Raw genomic sequence first — 20,057 nt, 5'->3', positions numbered from 1 at the left:
TCCTTTCTAGCCAGAGGGAGGGTCGTTGCTAGGCAGAGGGGGGGTCGTTGCTAGGCAGAGGGAGGGTCGTTGCTAGGCAGAGGGAGGGTCGTTGCTAGGCAGAGGGAGGGTCGTTTCTAGGCAGAGGGGGGGTCGTTTCTAGGCAGAGGGAGGGTCGTTTCTAGCCAGAGGGAGGGTCGTTTCTAGCCAGAGGGAGGGTCGTTTCTAGGCAGAGGGAGGGTCGTTTCTAGCCAGAGGGAGGGTCGTTTCTAGGCAGAGGGGGGGGTCGTTTCTAGGCAGAGGGGGGGGGTCGTTTCTAGGCAGAGGGGGGGTCGTTTCTAGGCAGAGGGAGGGTCGTTTCTAGCCAGAGGGAGGGTCGTTTCTAGGCAGAGGGAGGGTCGTTTCTAGCCAGAGGGAGGGTCGTTTCTAGCCAGAGGGAGGGTCGTTTCTAGGCAGAGGGGGGGTCGTTTCTAGGCAGAGGGAGGGTCGTTTCTAGGCAGAGGGAGGGTCGTTTCTAGCCAGAGGGAGGGTCGTTTCTAGCTAGAGGGAGGGTCGTTTCTAGGCAGAGGGAGGGTCGTTTCTAGCCAGAGGGAGGGTCGTTTCTAGGCAGAGGGGGGGTCGTTGCTAGGCAGAGGGAGGGTCGTTTCTAGCCAGAGGGAGGGTCGTTTCTAGGCAGAGGGAGGGTCGTTTCTAGGCAGAGGGGGGGTCGTTTCTAGGCAGAGGGAGGGTCGTTTCTAGCCAGAGGGAGGGTCGTTTCTAGGCAGAGGGAGGGTCGTTTCTAGCCAGAGGGAGGGTCGTTTCTAGCCAGAGGGAGGGTCGTTTCTAGGCAGAGGGGGGGGTCGTTTCTAGGCAGAGGGGGGGGTCGTTTCTAGGCAGAGGGGGGGTCGTTGCTAGGCAGAGGGAGGGGCGTTTCTAGGCAGAGGGAGGGTCGTTTCTAGGCAGAGGGGGGGTCGTTTCTAGGCAGAGGGAGGGTCGTTTCTAGGCAGAGGAGGGTCGTTTCTAGGCAGAGGAGGGTCGTTTCTAGCCAGAGGGAGGGGCGTTTCTAGGCAGAGGAGGGTCGTTTCTAGGCAGAGGAGGGTCGTTTCTAGCCAGAGGGAGGGGCGTTTCTAGCCAGAGAGAGGGTCGTTTCTAGGCAATGGGAGGGTCGTTTCTAGCCAGAGGGAGGGTCGTTTCTAGCCAGAGGGAGGGTCGTTTCTAGCCAGAGGAGGGTCATTTCTAGCCAGAGGGAGGGTCGTTTCTAGGCAGAGGGGGGGTCGTTGCTAGGCAGAGGGAGGGTCATTTCTCGGCAGAGGGAGGGTCGTTTCTAGCCAGAGGGAGGGTCGTTGCTAGGCAGAGGGAGGGGTCGTTGCTAGGCAGAGGGAGGGTCGTTTCTAGCCAGAGGGAGGGTCGTTTCTAGCCAGAGGGAGGGTCGTTTCTAGCCAGAGGGAGGGTCATTTCTTTCTAGCCAGAGGGAGGGTCGTTGCTAGCCAGAGGGAGGGTCGTTGCTAGCCAGAGGGAGGGGCGTTGCTAGCCAGAGGGAGGGTCGTTTCTAGCCAGAGGGAGGGTCGTTTCTAGCCAGAGGGAGGGTCGTTTCTAGGCAGAGGGAGGGTCGTTTCTAGGCCGAGGGAGGGTCGTTTCTAGGCAGAGGGAGGGTCGTTTCTAGCCAGAGGGAGGGTCGTTTGCTAGGCAGAGGGAGGGGTCGTTGCTAGGCAGAGGGAGGGTCGTTTCTAGCCAGAGGGAGGGTCGTTTCTAGCCAGAGGGAGGGTCGTTTCTAGCCAGAGGGAGGGTCGTTGCTAGCCAGAGGGAGGGGCGTTTCTAGCCAGAGGGAGGGTCGTTTCTAGGCAGAGGGAGGGTCGTTTCTAGGCAATGGGAGGGTCGTTTCTAGCCAGAGGGAGGGTCGTTTCTAGCCAGAGGAGGGTCGTTTCTAGCCAGAGGGAGGGTCGTTTCTAGGCAGAGGGGGGGGTCGTTGCTAGGCAGAGGGAGTGTCGTTTCTAGGCAGAGGGAGGGTCGTTTCTAGCCAGAGGGAGGGTCGTTGCTAGGCAGAGGGAGGGGTCGTTGCTAGGCAGAGGGAGGGTCGTTTCTAGCCAGAGGGAGGGTCGTTTCTAGCCAGAGGGAGGGTCATTTCTTTCTAGCCAGAGGGAGGGTCGTTGCTAGCCAGAGGGAGGGTCGTTGCTAGCCAGAGGGAGGGGCGTTGCTAGCCAGAGGGAGGGTCGTTTCTAGCCAGAGGGAGGGTCGTTTCTAGCCAGAGGGAGGGTCGTTTCTAGGCAGAGGGAGGGTCGTTTCTAGGCAGAGGGAGGGTCGTTTCTAGCCAGAGGGAGGGTCGTTTCTAGCCAGAGGAAGGGTCGTTGCTAGGCAGAGGGAGGGTCGTTTCTAGCCAGAGGGAGGGTCGTATCTAGCCAGAGGGAGGGTCGTTGCTAGGCAGAGGGAGGGTCGTTTCTAGCCAGAGGGAGGGTCGTTTCTAGGCAGAGGGAGGGTCGTTGCTAGCCAGAGGGAGGGTCGTTGCTAGCCAGAGGGAGGGTCGTTTCTAGCCAGAGGGAGGGTCGTTTCTAGCCAGAGGGAGGGTCGTTTCTAGCCAGAGGGAGGGTCATTTCTTTCTAGCCAGAGGGAGGGTCGTTGCTAGCCAGAGGGAGGGGCGTTTCTAGCCAGAGGGAGGGTCGTTGCTAGCCAGAGGGAGGGTCGTTTCTAGCCAGAGGGAGGGTCGTTTCTAGGCTGAGGGAGGGTCGTTTCTAGGCAGAGGGAGGGTCGTTTCTAGGCAGAGGGAGGGTCGTTTCTAGCCAGGGGAGGGGCGTTTCTAGGCAGAGGGAGGGTCGTTTCTAGGCAGAGGGAGGGTCGTTGCTAGGCAGAGGGAGGGTCGTTTCTAGCCAGAGGGAGGGTCGTTTCTAGGCAATGGGAGGGTCGTTTCTAGCCAGAGGGAGGGTCGTTTCTAGCCAGATGGAGGGTCGTTTCTAGGCAGAGGGGGGGTCGTTGCTAGGCAGAGGGAGGGTCGTTTCTAGCCAGAGGGAGGGTCGTTTCTAGCCAGAGGGAGGGTCGTTGCTAGGCAGAGGGAGGGGTCGTTGCTAGGCAGAGGGAGGGTCGTTTCTAGCCAGAGGGAGGGTCGTTTCTAGCCAGTGGGAGGGTCGTTTCTAGCCAGAGGGAGGGTCATTTCTTTCTAGCCAGAGGGAGGGTCGTTGCTAGCCAGAGGGAGGGTCGTTGCTAGCCAGAGGGAGGGGCGTTGCTAGCCAGAGGGAGGGTCGTTTCTAGCCAGAGGGAGGGTCGTTTCTAGCCAGAGGGAGGGTCGTTTCTAGGCAGAGGGAGGGTCGTTTCTAGGCAGAGGGAGGGTCGTTTCTAGCCAGAGGGAGGGTCGTTTCTAGCCAGAGGGAGGGTCGTTGCTAGGCAGAGGGAGGGTCGTTTCTAGCCAGAGGGAGGGTCGTTTCTAGGCAGAGGGAGGGTCGTTTCTAGGCAGAGGGAGGGTCGTTGCTAGGCAGAGGGAGGGTCGTTTCTAGCCAGAGGGAGGGTCGTTCCTAGGCAATGGGAGGGTCGTTTCTAGCCAGAGGGAGGGTCGTTTCTAGCCAGAGGGAGGGTCGTTTCTAGCCAGAGGAGGGTCGTTTCTAGCCAGAGGGAGGGTCGTTTCTAGGCAGAGGGGGGGTCGTTGCTAGGCAGAGGGAGGGTCGTTTCTAGGCAGAGGGAGGGTCGTTTCTAGCCAGAGGGAGGGTTGTTGCTAGGCAGAGGGAGGGGTCGTTGCTAGGCAGAGGGAGGGTCGTTTCTAGCCAGAGGGAGGGTCGTTTCTAGCCAGAGGGAGGGTCGTTTCTAGCCAGAGGGAGGGTCATTTCTTTCTAGCCAGAGGGAGGGTCGTTTCTAGCCAGAGGGAGGGTCGTTTCTAGCCAGAGGGAGGGTCGTTTCTAGCCAGAGGGAGGGTCATTTCTTTCTAGCCAGAGGGAGGGTCGTTGCTAGCCAGAGGGAGGGTCGTTGCTAGCCAGAGGGAGGGGCGTTGCTAGCCAGAGGGAGGGTCGTTTCTAGCCAGAGGGAGGGTCGTTTCTAGCCAGAGGGAGGGGCGTTTCTAGCCAGAGGGAGGGTTGTTGCTAGCCAGAGGGAGGGTCGTTTCTAGCCAGAGGGAGGGTCGTTTCTAGGCTGAGGGAGGGTCGTTTCTAGGCAGAGGGAGGGTCGTTTCTAGCCAGGGGGAGGGTCGTTTCTAGGCAGAGGGAGGGTCGTTTCTAGGCAGAGGGAGGGTCGTTGCTAGGCAGAGGGAGGGTCGTTTCTAGGCAGAGGGAGGGTCGTTGCTAGGCAGAGGGAGGGTCGTTGCTAGCCAGAGGGAGGGTCGTTGCTAGCCAGAGGGGTCGTTTTCTTGCTCCCCACGACACCGCTAATCTCATAATGTTTGACAATGTTTTTTTTTGATGATGTCATTGAGTAGAACTTTTTAACTTTATACTTTTTTTTCCTCCAAAAAAGTATAAATGTGCCGTTTTCACATGCGGTGTGTAGACACTGGTGCTGAATGTGGAGTTGACCTTTAAACTCCTAGAGGGGTGACTAGAATGGCAGTGGTATCACCTTTCTAGCTTATAATGGATGGACTCTCTCTCTCTCTCTCTCCCTCTTCCCTCGCCCCCTCCCTCTCTCTCCCTCTCTCTCCCTCTTCCCTCGCCCCCTCCCTCTCTCTCCCTCTATCCCTCTCTCTCTCTCTTCCCTCTCCCTCGCCCCCTCCCTCTCTCTCCCTCTCTCCCTCTCTCTCTCTCCCTCTATCCCTCTCCCTCTCTCCCTCCCTCTCTCTCCCTCTCCCCCTCCCTCTCTCTCCCTCTCTCCCTCCCTCCCTCTCTCTCCCTCTCCCCCTCCCTCTCTCTCCCTCTATCCCTCTTCCCTCTCCCTCGCCCCCTCCCTCTCTCTCCCTCTATCCCTCTCCCTCGCCCCCTCCCTCTCTCTCCCTCTTTCCCTCTCCCTCTCCCTCACCCCCCTCCCTCTCTCTCCCTCTATCCCTCCCTCTCTCTCCCTTTATCCCTCTTCCCTCTCCCTCTCTCCCTCCCTCTCTCTCCCTCTATCCCTCTTCCCCCTCCCTCTCTCTCCCTCTATCCCTCTCCCCTCTCTCTCCCTCTCTCCCTCTCCCCTCTCTCTTCCTATCTCCCTCTCCCCTCTCACTTCCTCTCTCCCTCTCCCTTCTCCCTCGCCCCTCCCTCTCTCTTCCTCCCCCCCTCTCCCCTATCTCTTTCTCTCTCTTCCTCTATCCCTCTCTCTCCCTCTCCCCTCTCCCTCGCCCCCTCCCTCTCTCTCCCTCAATCCCTCTATCTCTCTCCCCTCTCTCTTCCTCTCTCCCTCTCCCCTCTCCCTCGCCCCCTCCCTCTCTCTTCCTCTCTCTCTCTCTCTGTCTCTTTCTCCCTCCCAGTTGATTGGTCGTGGGCGGTATGGCTCCGTGTATAAAGGTTCTCTAGACGAGCGTCCCGTGGCGGTCAAGGTGTTCACCTACCAGAACCGCCAGAACTTTGTCCATGAGCGAGCCATCTACCGTGTCCCCCTGCTGGAGCACGATAACATCGCACGCTTCATCGTCGGAGACGAGAGACTCACAGCCGACGGACGCGTGGAGTACCTACTGGTCATGGAATATTACCCTCATGTGAGTACTGTACCTACTGGTCATGGAATATTACCCTCATGTGAGTACTGTACCTACTGGTCATGGAATATTACCCTCATGTGAGTACTGTACCCACTGGCCTGGCTGGAATATTACCCTCATGTGAGTACTGTACCTACTGGTCATGGAATATTACCCTCATGTGAGTACTGAATGGCACCCTCATGTGAGTACTGTACCTACTGGTCCTGGAATATTACCCTCATGTGAGTACTGTACCTACTGGTCATGGAATATTACCCTCATGTGAGTACTGTACCTACTGGTCAGGGAATATTACCCTCATGTGAGTACTGTACTCACTGGCCTGGCTGGAATATTACCCTCATGTGAGTACTGTACCCACTGGCCTGGCTGGAATATTACCCTCATGTGAGTACTGTACCTACTGGTCATGGAATATTACCCTCATGTGAGTACTGTGCCTACTGGCCTGGCTGGTCTAGGGGTAATGCCACAGCCTATCTATCTTTCACCACTGTCGTCCTCTATCTGTTCTATACTATTATAAGACCAGTTGTTTGGATCATGGATTGTCATTGGTTGGATACCAGGAAGTTATTCACCACAATCCCCGTGTAATGCTGGTTAGCAGTTCTATTTGAATTATCAAGACTCATCCACTGTCCCACAGCCCAACCAGGCATTCATAAACCTCATCCACTGTCCCGCAGCCCAGCCAGGCATTCATAAACCTCATCCACTGTCCCGCAGCCCAACCAGGCATTCATAAACTTCATCCACTGTCCCGCAGCCCAGCCAGGCAATCATAAACCTCATCCATTGTCCCGCAGCCCAGCCAGGCATTCATAAACCTCATCCACTGTCCCGCAGCCCAGCCAGGCATTCATAAACTTCATCCACTGTCCCGCAGCCCAGCCAGGCATTCATAAACTTCATCCACTGTCCCGCAGCCCAGCCAGGCATTCATAAACTTCATCCACTGTCCCACAGCCCAACCAGGCATTCATAAACCTCATCCACTGTCCCACAGCCCAGCCAAGTATTCATAAACCTCATCCACTGTCCCACAGCCCAACCAGGCATTCATAAACCTCATCCACTGTCCCACAGCCCAACCAGGCATTCATAAACCTCATCCACTGTCCTCAGCCCAGCCAGGTATTCATCAACTTCATCCACTGTCCCACAGCCCAGGGAGACATTTATAAACCTCATCCACTGTCCCACAGCCCAGCCAGGTATTCATAAACTTCATCCACTGTCCCGCAGCCCAACCAGGCATTCATAAACCTCATCCACTGTCCCACAGCCCAGCCAAGTATTCATAAACCTCATCCACTGTCCCACAGCCCAACCAGGCATTCATAAACCTCATCCACTGTCCTCAGCCCAGCCAGGTATTCATCAACTTCATCCACTGTCCCACAGCCCAGGGAGACATTTATAAACCTCATCCACTGTCCCACAGCCCAGCCAGGTATTCATAAACTTCATCCACTCTGTCCCGCAGCCCAGGGAGATCACACATGTTACATAACGTTAGCTAACGAGCCAGCCAGCTAACGTTAGCTAGTTAAACAACAATGGAAACAATGCCAAATCATGTCGTTACTACCCTGCATGAATACGGCTCTGGGATACGGATAATGTCAGCTAGGGAGCCAGCCAGCTAATGCTAGCTAACAGTACACTTTAGCTTGAACTGAAACCACTTCCTGTCAAAATTGGAAACGTGTAATATCTGAAAATGTAGCCAGCTAACATTAGCTAACAGTACACTCTAGCTTGAACTGAAACCATTTCCTGTCAAAATTGGAAACGTGTAATATCTGAAAATGTAGCCAGCTAATGCTAGACAATCTTACCTGTCTGTCTACATCATCGTGCATGATGGACGCGTCTCCCTGTCACGGACGCCATGCCACGATTGCCCTTTAGTTTGAAGATGTAATCCAGAGACAGGTGTTTTCTCTATCTCTTTAACCTCTCTGGGCTAGGTGGGACGTTTGCGTCCCACCCTAGTCAACAACCAGTGGAATCCCGTGGCGCGAAATACAAATACCTAAAAAATGCTATAAGTTAAATTTCTCAAACATATGACTATTTTACACCATTTTAAAGACAAGACTCTCGTTAACCTCTCTGGGCTAGGTGGCACCAAATCGTCCCACCTACGTAACAGCCAGTTGAATCCTGTGGCGCGATTTTCAAATACCTTAGAAATGCTATTACTTCAATTTCTCAAACATATGACTATTTTACAGCTATTTAAAGACAAGACTCTCGTTAATCTAACCACACTGTCCGATTTCAAAAAGGCTTTACAACGAAAGCAAAACATTAGATTATGTCAGCAGAGTACCCAGCCAGAAATAATCAGACACCCATTTTTCAAGCTAGCATATAATGTCACATAAACCCAAACCACAGCTAAATGTAGCACTAACCTTTGATGATCTTCATCAGATGACACTCCTAGGACATTATGTTATACAATACATGCATGTTTTGTTCAATCAAGTTCATATTTATATCAAAAACCAGCTTTTTACATTAGCATGTGACGTTCAGAACTAGCATTTCCACCGAACACTTCCGGTGAATTTACTAAATTACTCACGATAAACGTTCACAAAAAACATAACAATTATTTTAAGAATTATAGATACAGAACTCCTTTATGCAATCGCGGTGTCCGATTTTAAAATAGCTTTTCGGTGAAAGCACATTTTGCAATATTCTGAGTAGATAGCCCGGCCATCACAGGCTAGCTATTTTGACACCCACCAAGTTTGGTACTCACCAAACTCAGATTTACTATAAGAAAAATTGGATTACCTTTGCTGTTCTTTGTCAGAATGCACTCCCAGGACTTCTACTTCAACAACAAATGTTGGTTTGGTTCCAAATAATCCATAGTTATATCCAAATAGCGGTGTTTTGTTCGTGTGTTCAAGACACTATCCGAAGGGTGACGCGCCGGCGCATATCGTGACAAAAAATTTCAAAATATTCCATTACCGTATTTCGAAGCATGCCAAACGCTGTTTAAAATCAATTTTTATGCGATTTTTCTCGTAAAATAGCGATAATATTCCGACCGGGAGAAGTTGTTTTCGTTCAAAGACTCAAAGAAGAAAATGGACTCTTCACGTGCACGCGCCCCCCTTCTCATTGTTCTCAGATCAACCACTATCCAAATGCGCTACTGTTTTTCAGCCAGTAACTGCAGAGTCATCATTCAACGTTCTGGCGCCTTCTGAGAGCCTATGGGAGCCATAGAAAGTGTCACGTTACAGCAGAGATCCCCTGTTTTGGATAGAGATGACAAAGAAGGCCAAGAAATGGTCAGAGAGAGCGCTTCCTGTTTGGAATCTTCTCAGGTTTTGGCCTGCCATATGAGTTCTGTTATACTCACAGACACCATTCAAACAGTTTTAGAAACGTTAGGGTGTTTTCTATCCAAATCAAACAATTATATGCATATTCTAGGTACTGGGCAGGAGTAGTAACCAGATTAAATCGGGTACGTTTTTTTATCCGGCCGTGCAAATACTGCCCCCTATCCCCAACAGGTTTTAACTATCATAGTATATTTCCACTGATTTCAAAACTGGATCCTCCAGAAAGTGGAGAGCAACCAACACAGACTGACCAGCTCAAATAGACAGTAGCCTTCTGTATGGCAGACCAATCCGAATGCATTTCCCGGCATGTCCAGCCCACTAATTTCAGCCAATCATGGCTAGTGGGAAGGTTGCCAGCTTTTTCAGTGGCTAAACCAGCAATTTAACAATGTATTTGTATTTACAGATGGCGTACAAGTTTGTTATTAAGGTACATGACTGTTCACAATGTTCGAGAAGGCATTTCTGCCAATAAAACGCATTTTCATTAAAAAATATATTTTTTAACAGTCTGATGGTAATAGAAGCTGTTCAACACAGTCGCTCACACACACACCTTGTGTTTGTTTTCTGTCAACCCACATTATCTCTGTCTCCGTTTCTGTCTCTCTCTCTCTCTGTCTCTCTCTCTCTCTCTCTCTCTCTCTCTCTCTCTCTCTCTCTGTCTCTCTCTGTGTCTCTCTCTGTGTCTCTCTCTGTGTCTCTCTCTCTGTGTCTCTCTCTCTGTGTCTCTCTCTCTCTCTCTCTCTCTGTCTCTCTGTCTCTCTGTCTCTCTCTCTGTCTCTCTCTGTGTCTCTCTCTCTGTGTCTCTCTCTGTGTCTCTCTCTCTGTGTCTCTCTCTCTGTGTCTCTCTCTCTCTCTCTCTCTCTCTCTCTCTCTCTCTCTCAATTCAATTCAATTCAATAGACTTTATTGACATGGCAAGATAAATTACTTGCATTGTGAAAGTATACATATAACAAAAATGGTGTGACCAACAGCAATACTAATAGTAGTAGTGGAAATGTGATTACCATTAACAACAACAACAATATTAATCAGAACAACAATACATTAAAGCGACGGTAGTAGACCAGTGTCAACATGCCTGAGAAGACACATGACCTGGTATGAAAGACTAAACAAAACTACATGGGAAATATTATCCACATTACATTGCACTTTCACTGGCTGTCCTGCAGGTGCGCATTTGGACTTTTCACCCAATAAATATTTGATTTTATAGTTTCAAATTCTTTGTATTGAATGATAAGTTTGGGAAAGAAATGTTCTCTTATGTCTGAGTTTTTGTCACAGTGTAACAGGAAATGCAGCTCTGTCTCTACCTCTCCCCTGGAGCAGAGTGAGCAGGTCAGCCTGTCCTCTCTGGGCGGTAGCCAGACTGTCCTCTCTGGGCAGCCAGACTGTCCTCTCTGGGCAGCCAGACTGTCCTCTCTGGGCAGCCAGGTTTGTCTGTGACGACCGGTCTCTATAGCCAGCCTGTCCTCTCTGGGCAGCCAGGATGGTCTGTGTTGACCGGTCTCTATAGCCAGACTGTCCTCTCTGGGCAGCCAGACTGTCCTCTCTGGGCAGCCAGACTGTCCTCTCTGGGCAGCCAGGTTTGTCTGTGATGACCGGTCTCTATAGCCAGCCTGTCCTCTCTGGGCCGTTAGCCAGACTGTCCTCTCTGGGCAGCCAGGTTTGTCTGTGAGCGACTGGTCTCTATGGCAGCCAGACTGTCCTCTCTGGGCAGCCAGGTTTGTCTGTGACGACCGGTCTCTATAGCCAGACTGTCCTCTAATTGGAATTTAGATTTTAATGTTCCTTTTAATGTTATAGAATGCTCTTCTTGCTTTGTCTCTCAGCTCGTTCACAGCCATGTGAAAGCTTCTTGTGTTGCTGATATTTAGTCCCAGATACGTGTAGCTAATAGAACTGTGTCCAAATAGAATTTATATTTGTCATCCTGATTTCCGGACCTTTTTTGGAATAAACTAAAATAATATTATATTAGTTTTTTTAGGTGAACGGTCAGAGCCCAGGTCTAACAGAACCTGTGGTTAACGGTCAGAGCCCAGGTCTAACAGAACCTGTGGTTAACGGTCAGAGCCCAGGTCAGACAGAACCTGTGGTTAACGGTAAGAGCCCAGACAGAACCTGTGTTTAACGGTCAGAGCCCAGGTCTAACAGAACCTGTGGTTAACGGTCAGAGTCCAGACAGAACCTGTGTTTAACGGTCAGAGCCCAGGTCTAACAGAACCTGTGGTTAACGGTCAGAGTCCAGACAGAACCTGTGGTTAACTGTCAGAGCCCAGACAGAACCTGTGGTTAACGGTCAGAGAGACAGAACCTGTGTTGTCAGAGCCCAGACAGAACCTGTGGTTAACGGTCAGAGTCCAGACAGAACCTGTGGTTAACTGTCAGAGCCCAGACAGAACCTGTGGTTAACGGTCAGAGTCCAGACAGAACCTGTGGTTAACGGTCAGAGTCCAGACAGAACCTGTGGTTAACTGTCAGAGCCCAGACAGAACCTGTGGTTAACGGTCAGAGTCCAGACAGAACCTGTGGTTAACTGTCAGAGCCCAGACAGAACCTGTGGTTAACGGTCAGAGCCCAGACAGAACCTGTGGTTAACCATGATTTCAGTGTTGTGTAGGGTGAGACCAGGTGCTGCAGATTCTTCTAATGTTTTTGTCAATTCATTAATGTAGATGTTAAATAGTGTTGGACTTATTGGGCAGCCCTGTTTCACTCCCCGTCCCTGAGAGAAGAAGTCTGTTTGCTTGTTGACAATTTTAACCACACATTTGTTTTTAGTGTACATTGATTTAATAACATCATATGTCTTCCCTCCAATACCACTTTCTATTAGTTTATTTAAAAAAATACCTTTGTGCCAAATTGAATCAAATTGTTTCTTGAAATCTACAAAACACGAGTAGACTTTGCCTTTGTTTTGGTTTACTTGTTTGTCAGAGTGTGGAGGGTGGAAATGTGGTCTGTTGTACCATCATTTAAAAAAAAAAAATCCAATCTGGCTTCAGCTCAGGACGTTTTGTTCGTCAAGGAAATGATGTAGTCTGCTATTTATAATACTGCAGAGAATTTTCCCCAAGTTACTGTTAACGCAAATTCCTCTGTAATTATTTGGGTCAAATTTATCTCAATTTTTATAGATTGGTGTGATCAACCCCTGGTTTCAAATATCGGGGAAAATACCTGCAGTGAGGATAATGTTGAACAGTTTGAGTATGAATTTGTGGTCTGTATATTTGATCATTTCATTTAAAATACCATCAGCACCACAGGTCTTTTTGGGTTGCTCTGGCACCCCAATGGTGGAACAAGCTCCCTCACGACGCCAGGACAGCGGAGTCAATCACCACCTTCCGGAGACACCTGAAACCCCACCTCTTTAAGGAATACCTGGGATAGGATAAAGTAATCCTTCTAACCCCCCCCCCTTTAAAAGATTTAGATGCACTATTGTAAAGTGGTTGTTCCACTGGATATTATAAGGTGAATGCACCAATTTGTAAGTCGCTCTGGATAAGAGCGTCTGCTAAATGACTAAAATGTAAATGCATCGTTTTTCCAATAGTTCTTCTTCTGTAATTGCGGTCTCCACAGGATTCTGATAGTCTTTGACTACTGATTCAAGGATTTGTAATTTTTCTTGTATATCTTTTTGTTCTGGGCTCTTTGTTATATTGCTGTAGAGGATTGCAAAGTGATTTCTCCACATATCCCCATTTTGGAGAGCCAATTCCTCCTGATGAGGTGTCACACTCTTCGTCGTCTGAAGATATAGAGAAATCGTCGTCGGAGAAAGTGGACCAATACGCAGCGGGGGTTATGTGTACTCATCTTCTTTTTATTATGGATAAGAAGGTAAACCAAATAAAACACGTACACAAAACACAATGACGCATAACAGGCTGGTAAGGCAACTAAGCTATACCTAGCACAATCTCCCACAAACTCCAAACACATACCTAATTATAGGACTCTCAATCAGAGGCAACTAGAAAACACCTGCCTCCAATTGAGAGTCCAACCACCCAAACCTAAACATAGAAAACTAAACTAGACAGAACGTAGAAATACAAACCTAGAACATACCCAAAGCCCAGAACTAACAAATCAAACACCCTAATACACAACCAACCACCCCGAACCACATAAAACAAATACCTGACCAAACTACAATAACAAATACCCCTCTGCCACGTCCTGACCAAACTACAATAACAAATACCCCTCTGCCACGTCCTGACCAAACTACAATAACAAATACCCCTCTGCCACGTCCTGACCAAACTACAATAACAAATACCCCCTCTGCCACGTCCTGACCAAACTACAATAACAAATACCCCTCTGCCACGTCCTGACCAAACTACAATAACAAATAACCCCTATTACTGGTCAGGACGTGACATGAGGTTTGTTTAATTTATTCCAATTCTCCCAGAAGTGGTTTGATTCTCTGTATTCCTCATTTCCATCCAGCTGATTTCTAATGTGCTGTTCCTTTATTGTTCTAAGGGTGTGTTTGTATTGCTTCAGTGTTTCTCCCAAATTGAAGTCCCTATATTTTTGTTGTCTGGTTCTCTGTGTTTTTGATTAGATATATTTCTCAATGACTTTCTTAGATTTCTCCAATCATTATCAAGCCATTTTTCATTATCTATTATTTTTTTTGTTTCCTCTTAGATTAGACAAGGAGGCTAATTTGTCAAATATAAAGTTTAAGTTCAAAACTGCCACATTTACACCTTCATTGCTGCAGGAAAATATTAAGGCTAAAAAAGTTATCCAGGAGAGATTGTATTTTTTTGGCTGCTAATTGCTTTTTGGTAGATGTCTGTACTGTTTCCACTCCATCTATAGGCCTGTTTAGTACCATGTCATTTACTGGGCTGTGATGCTTCATGGTTTGGGTTCCGCTCTTCTCAGATACGCTGTGATTTTACTGTGGTCTGAGAGAGAGGTGTTAGTGGGCTGACTGTGAAGGCTCTGAGAGACTCTGGGTTTAGGTCAGTGGGCTGACTGTGAAGGCTCTGAGAGACTCTGGGTTGAGGTCAGTGGGCTGACTGTGAAGGCTCTGAGAGACTCTGGGTTTAGGTCAGTGGGCTGACTGTGAAGGCTCTGAGAGACTCTGGGTTTAGGTCAGTGGGCTGACTGTGAAGGCTCTGAGAGACTCTGGGTTTAGGTCAGTGGGCTGACTGTGAAGGCTCTGAGAGACTCTGGGTTTAGGTCAGTGGGCTGACTGTGAAGGCTCTGAGAGACTCTGGGTTTAGGTCGGTGGGCTGACTGTGAAGGCTCTGAGAGACTCTGGGTTTAGGTCAGTGGGCTGACTGTGAAGGCTCTGAGAGACTCTGGGTTTAGGTCGGTGGGCTGACTGTGAAGGCTCTGAGAGACTCTGGGTTTAGGTCGGTGGGCTGACTGTGAAGGCTCTGAGAGACTCTGGGTTTAGGTCGGTGGGCTGACTGTGAAGGCTCTGAGAGACTCTGGGTTTAGGTCGGTGGGCTGACTGTGAAGGCTCTGAGAGACTCTGGGTTTAGGTCAGTGGGCTGACTGTGAAGGCTCTGAGAGACTCTGGGTTTAGGTCAGTGGGCTGACTGTGAAGGCTCTGAGAGACTCTGGGTTTAGGTCAGTGGGCTGACTGTGAAGGCTCTGAGAGACTCTGGGTTTAGGTCAGTGGGCTGACTGTGAAGGCTCTGAGAGACTCTGGGTTTAGGTCAGTGGGCTGACTGTGAAGGCTATGAGAGACTCTGGGTTTAGGTCAGTGGGCTGACTGTGAAGGCTCTGAGAGACTCTGGGTTTAGGTCAGTGGGCTGACTGTGAAGGCTCTGAGAGACTCTGGGTTTAGGTCAGTGGGCTGACTGTGAAGGCTCTGAGAGACTCTGGGTTTAGGTCAGTGGGCTGACTGTGAAGGCTCTGAGAGACTCTGGGTTTAGGTCAGTGGGCTGACTGTGAAGGCTCTGAGAGACTCTGGGTTTAGGTCAGTGGGCTGACTGTGAAGGCTCTGAGAGACTCTGGGTTGAGGTCGATGATTAAGTAGCCTACAGTACTGCTGCCAAGGGATGAGCTGTAGGTGTACAGTCGTGGCCCAAAAATTTGAGAATGACACAAATATTAATTTTTACAAAGTCTGCTGCCTCAGTTTGTATGATGGCAATTTGCATACACTCCAGAATGTTATGAAGAGTGATAAGATGAATTGCAGTTAATTGCAAAGTCCATCTTTGCCATGCAAATTAACTGAACCCCCCAAAAACATTTCCACTGCATTTCAGCCCTGCCACAAAAGGACCAGCTGACATCATGTCAGTGATTCTCTCGTTAACACAGGTGTGAGTGTTGACGAGGACAAGGCTGGAGATCACTCTGTCATGCTGATTGAGTTCGAATAACAGACTGGACGCTTCAAAAGGAGGGTGGTGCTTGGAATCATTGTTCTTCCCCTGTCAACCATGGTTACCTGCAAGGAAACATGTGCCGTCATCATTGCTTTGCACAAAAAGGGCTTCACAGGCAAGGATATTGCTGCCAGTAATATTGCACCTAAATCAACCATTTATCGGATCATCAAGAACTTCAAGGAGAGCGGTTCAATTATTGTGAAGAAGGCTTCAGGGCGCCCAAGAAAGTCCAGCAAGCGCCAGGACTGTCTCCTAAAGTTGATTCAGCTGCGGGATCGGGGCACCACCAGTACAGAGCTTGCTCAGGAATGGCAGCAGGCAGGTGTGAGTGCATCTGCACACGCAGTGAGGCAAAGACTTTTGGAGGATGGCCTGGTGTCAAGAAGGGCAGCAAAGAAGCCACTTCTCTCCAGGAAAAACATCAGGGACAGACTGATATTCTGCAAAAGGTACAGGGATTGGACTGCTGAGGACTGGGGTAAAGTCATTTTCTTTGATGAATCCCCTTTCTGATTGTTTGGGGCATCCGGAAAAAAGCTTGTCCGGAGAAGACAAGGTGAGCGCTACCATCAGTCCTGTGTCATGCCAACAGTAAAGCATCCTGAGACCATTCATGTGTGGAGTTGCTTCTCAGCCAAGGGAGTGGGCTCACTTACTATTTTGGCCCAAGAACAGCCATGAATAAAGAATGGTACCAACACATCCTCCGAGAGCAACTTCTCCCAACCATCCAGGAACAGTTTGGTGATGAACAATGCCTTTTCCAGCATGATGGAGCACCTTGCCATAAGGCAAAAGTGGTAACTAAGTGGCTCGGGGAACAAAACATTGATATTTTGGGTCCATGGCCTGGAAACTCCCCAGACCTTAATCCCATTGAGACTTTGTGGTCAATCCTCAAGAGGCAGGAGGACAAACAAAAACCCACAAATTCGAACAAACTCCAAGCATTGATTATGCAAGAATGGGCTGCCATCAGTCAGGATGTGGCCCAGAAGTTAATTAACAGCATGCCAGGGCAGATTGCAGAGGTCTTGAAAAAGAAGGGTCAACACTGCAAATATTGACTCTTTGCATCAACTTCATGTAATTGTCAATAAAAGCCTTTGACACTTATGAAATGCTTGTAATTATACTTCAGTATTACATAGTAACATCTGACCAAAAATATCTAAAGACACTGAAGCAGCAAACTTTGTGGAAATTAATATTTGTGTCATTGTCAAAACTTTTGGCCACGACTGAACTTACCAAAAGAGTCCCCTCTTAACCTGCCATTGACTATGTACAGACCCAGTGTTCCACAAGAGCTGCACGAGCTGTACTCCATTTTTTGTTTTTCAATTTGTCCTAGTTGTTTCTGTGGGGGTATGTGGGGAGGGAAAGGTTGTTGCTTCCTGGTAGGTGTTTATCCTCATGACTGTTAATAGTGTCTTGTTCTTCTGCTGTTCTACCATTCAGGTCTCCACAGACCAGGACGTTGCTTTGGGACTGAAAGTGACTCATCTCCCCCCTCTAGAATGGAGAAACTCTCTTCATTGAAGCAGGGTGACTCTGAGGGGGGAATGTATGTGGCACAGAGGAAGACGTTTTTATCTGTTAAGATAAAGCCTCCTTGTTGATTTTGAACCAGATAAAAAATTCTCCTGTTTTGATCAATTCGATTGAATGAATTAGTTCAGATGTATACCATATTAGCATTCCCCCTGAGTCTCTGCCCTGTCCTGAGTCTCTGCCCTGTCCTGAGTCTCTGCCCTGTCCTGAGTCTCTGCCCTGTCCTGAGTCTCTGCCCTGCCCTGAGTCTCTGCCCTGCCCTGAGTCTCTGCCCTTCCCTGAGTCTCTGCCCTGCCCTGTCCTGAGTCTCTGCCCTGTCCTGAGTCTCTGTCCTGTCCTGAGTCTCTGCCCTGCCCTGTCCTGAGTCCCTGCCCTGTCCTGAGTCTCTGCCCTGTCCTGAGTCTCTGCCCTGTCCTGAGTCTCTGCCCTGTCCTGAGTCTCTGCCCTGTGTGATTCCTGTTAATGTAGTGGATGGTAGGATGATCTCCCTATAACCTAGTGGAAGCCAGTGGAAACATCACCTCTGCACCATGTTTCCTGTAGTACTACAATATCAACATCATCAATTTCTTTCAGGAAGTCTGGGTTTCTGCTCTTTAGCCCAAAAGCAGAGGACTTCAATCCTTGTAAATTCCAACATGCAATGTAAAAACATTTCATAACTGTTTTTTTTTTTCCTTTACCTTGAAAATGAGACAAACGCTCACAATCCAACAAGAACTATTCAAATAGGCTTGTTCAATTAACGTAAACTCTTATTATGCAAATGTGATTGGTTTATCATTTAAGTTAGCATTTGTGTCATGCCATTTGGGTGGAGTTGTTGTGCTCGTCATACCGTGACCTTCGACCTATCACACGTGACTATAGTAGACATGTGTTTAATGGGGGTGGAGGGGGGTTTGGGCTATCTAAGACATATTGGGCAGGGCTGGGGGCTCTACAGTGAAATAAGACGATAATCACTCACCGAAACACCAATAGACAAGGCATTATGACGTTAAGGAGAGGCATGTGTAGCCGAGTGATCATAAGGGCCTCTTGCGCTGAGATGCAGTGCCTTAGACCGATGTGCGTGTGTGTGTGTGTGTGTTTAACTATTTAACTCTACTAGAACGCTTGACAAGGCCGCAAACATTTTTACATTTTGGTTATCAGTATCGGTATCGGACAATAATGTAATATCGGTGCATCCCTGTTTTTAAAAGCTTGAATAGACTTCAGTGCTGAGGAGGAAATGGTGCCTGTGTCTTCCTGCACCGGTGCCATGGCAACCCGTTTTGTTTGTCTGTTAGCTAGCTCAAATTGAGCTCAAAAACCAGCAAAAAGAGTGAAACATCTTCACACACACAACAACAACAACAACAACAACAACAGAAGATATGTTTAAAATCCTGTGCTCCTTTCTGGTTTACTCAGTCAGTTTGGTTGTTTGATGTAGTTGTATTAACTCCGCTTGCTAGGTTTGTTGTAGCTCGTTTCTTCTGGCTAGCTTGTTAGCCTGCTGGCTAGGTCTTTGTGGTGTAGCTAGCTAGCGAGAGTCAAAACTTCTTCATTTGAGGGGCAAAGTTACTTCTTGTCTTGAATAATTTTTTTTAGATTTGAGTGTTTATCACTTTCTAAAAACACAACAAAACTGAAATAAGTCAGCAGCTCACTTTGAGCATGTCGGTAACTCTCCCTCCTCTTCCTCCCCTTCCTCTTTTCCCTCCTCATCTTCCTCCTCATCCTCTTCCCCCTCCTCTTCTTCCTCTACTGGCTCCACCTCTTTCTTCTCCTTTTCTTTCCACTCCTCCCCTTCCTATTCCACTTCCCTTCCTCCTCTTCCTCCTCCCCCTCCCCCTCCTCCTCCCCTTCTCCCTCCTCTCCCTCCTCCTCCTCCCCTTCCTCTCCCTCCTCCTCCTCCTCCTCCCCTTCCTCTTCCTCCTCCTCCTCCTCCTCCCCTTCCTCTTCCTCCTCCTCCTCCTCCTCATCCTCCTCTGCTTTAACTCTGGTGGGAAGTGAGCTGACAGCCAACCTCTCCAACCAGTATCTGTATGTTTGTTTACGATGAAGCAGTAAAGTCACGTCGTCGTTGTTCTCCTCCCCAGGGTTCTCTGTGTCAGTACCTGAGTCTGCAGACGGGAGACTGGGTCAGCTGTTGCCGCCTCACACTCTCTGTCACACGGGGGCTGGCCTACCTTCACACTGAGCTGCTGAGAGGAGGTAGGAATCACCTTCACACTGAGCTGCTGAGAGGAGGTAGGAATCACCTTCACACTGAGCTGCTGAGAGGAGGTAGGAGTCACCTTCACACTCTGTCACACGGGGGCTGGCCTGCCTTCACACTGAGCTGCTGAGAGGAGGTAGGACTCACCTTCACACTCTGTCACACGGGGGCTGGCCTGCCTTCACACTGAGCTGCTGAGAGGAGGTAGGACTCACCTTCACACTGAGCTGCTGAGAGGAGGTAGGACTCACCTTCACACTGAGCTGCTGAGAGGAGGTAGGACTCACCTTCACACACCTTCACACTGAGCTGCTGAGAGGAGGTAGGAGTCACCTTCACACTCTGTCACACGGGGGCTGGCCTACCTTCACACTGAGCTACTGAGAGGAGGTAGGACTCACCTTCACACTCTGTCACACGGGGGCTGGCCTGCCTTCACACTGAGCTACTGAGAGGAGGTAGGACTCACCTTCACACTGAGCTACTGAGAGGAGGTAGGAATCACCTTCACACTCTGTCACACAGGGGGCTGGCCTACCTTCACACTGAGCTGCTGAGAGGAGGTAGGACTCACCTTCACACTCTGTCACACAGGGGGCTGGCCTACCTTCACACTGAGCTGCTGAGAGGAGGTAGGAATCACCTTCACACTGAGCTGCTGAGAGGAGGTAGGACTCACCTTCACACACCTTCACACTGAGCTGCTGAGAGGAGGTAGGAGTCACCTTCACACTGAGCTGCTGAGAGGAGGTAGGAATCACCTTCACACTGAGCTGCTGAGAGGAGGTAGGAATCACCTTCACACACCTTCACACTGAGCTGCTGAGAGGAGGTAGGAGTCACCTTCACACTGAGCTGCTGAGAGGAGGTAGGAGTCACCTTCACACTGAGCTGCTGAGAGGAGGTAGGAATCACCTTCACACTGAGCTGCTGAGAGGAGGTAGGAATCA

The 20,057-nt window shown here is 49.6% G+C and overlaps 1 protein-coding gene across 1 annotated transcript in view; it reads left to right on the top strand.

The window, feature by feature from the left end:
• The window catches only part of LOC106592342 (bone morphogenetic protein receptor type-2), a 121,475-nt gene that overhangs the window by 47,653 nt on the left and 53,765 nt on the right, over positions 1-20,057 (top strand). The window contains exons 4-5 of the mRNA XM_045707800.1: positions 5,315-5,545; positions 18,989-19,103. Coding sequence (XP_045563756.1) covers positions 5,315-5,545; positions 18,989-19,103 — 346 coding nt within the window. The remainder of the gene's footprint in view (positions 1-5,314; positions 5,546-18,988; positions 19,104-20,057) is intronic.

This window comes from Salmo salar, chromosome ssa25 (assembly GCF_905237065.1).
Source record: "Salmo salar chromosome ssa25, Ssal_v3.1, whole genome shotgun sequence".
NCBI lineage: Eukaryota > Metazoa > Chordata > Actinopteri > Salmoniformes > Salmonidae > Salmo > Salmo salar.
The sequence above is the reverse complement of the archived record's forward strand: the minus strand, read 5'-3'. Positions and strand labels throughout refer to the sequence as shown.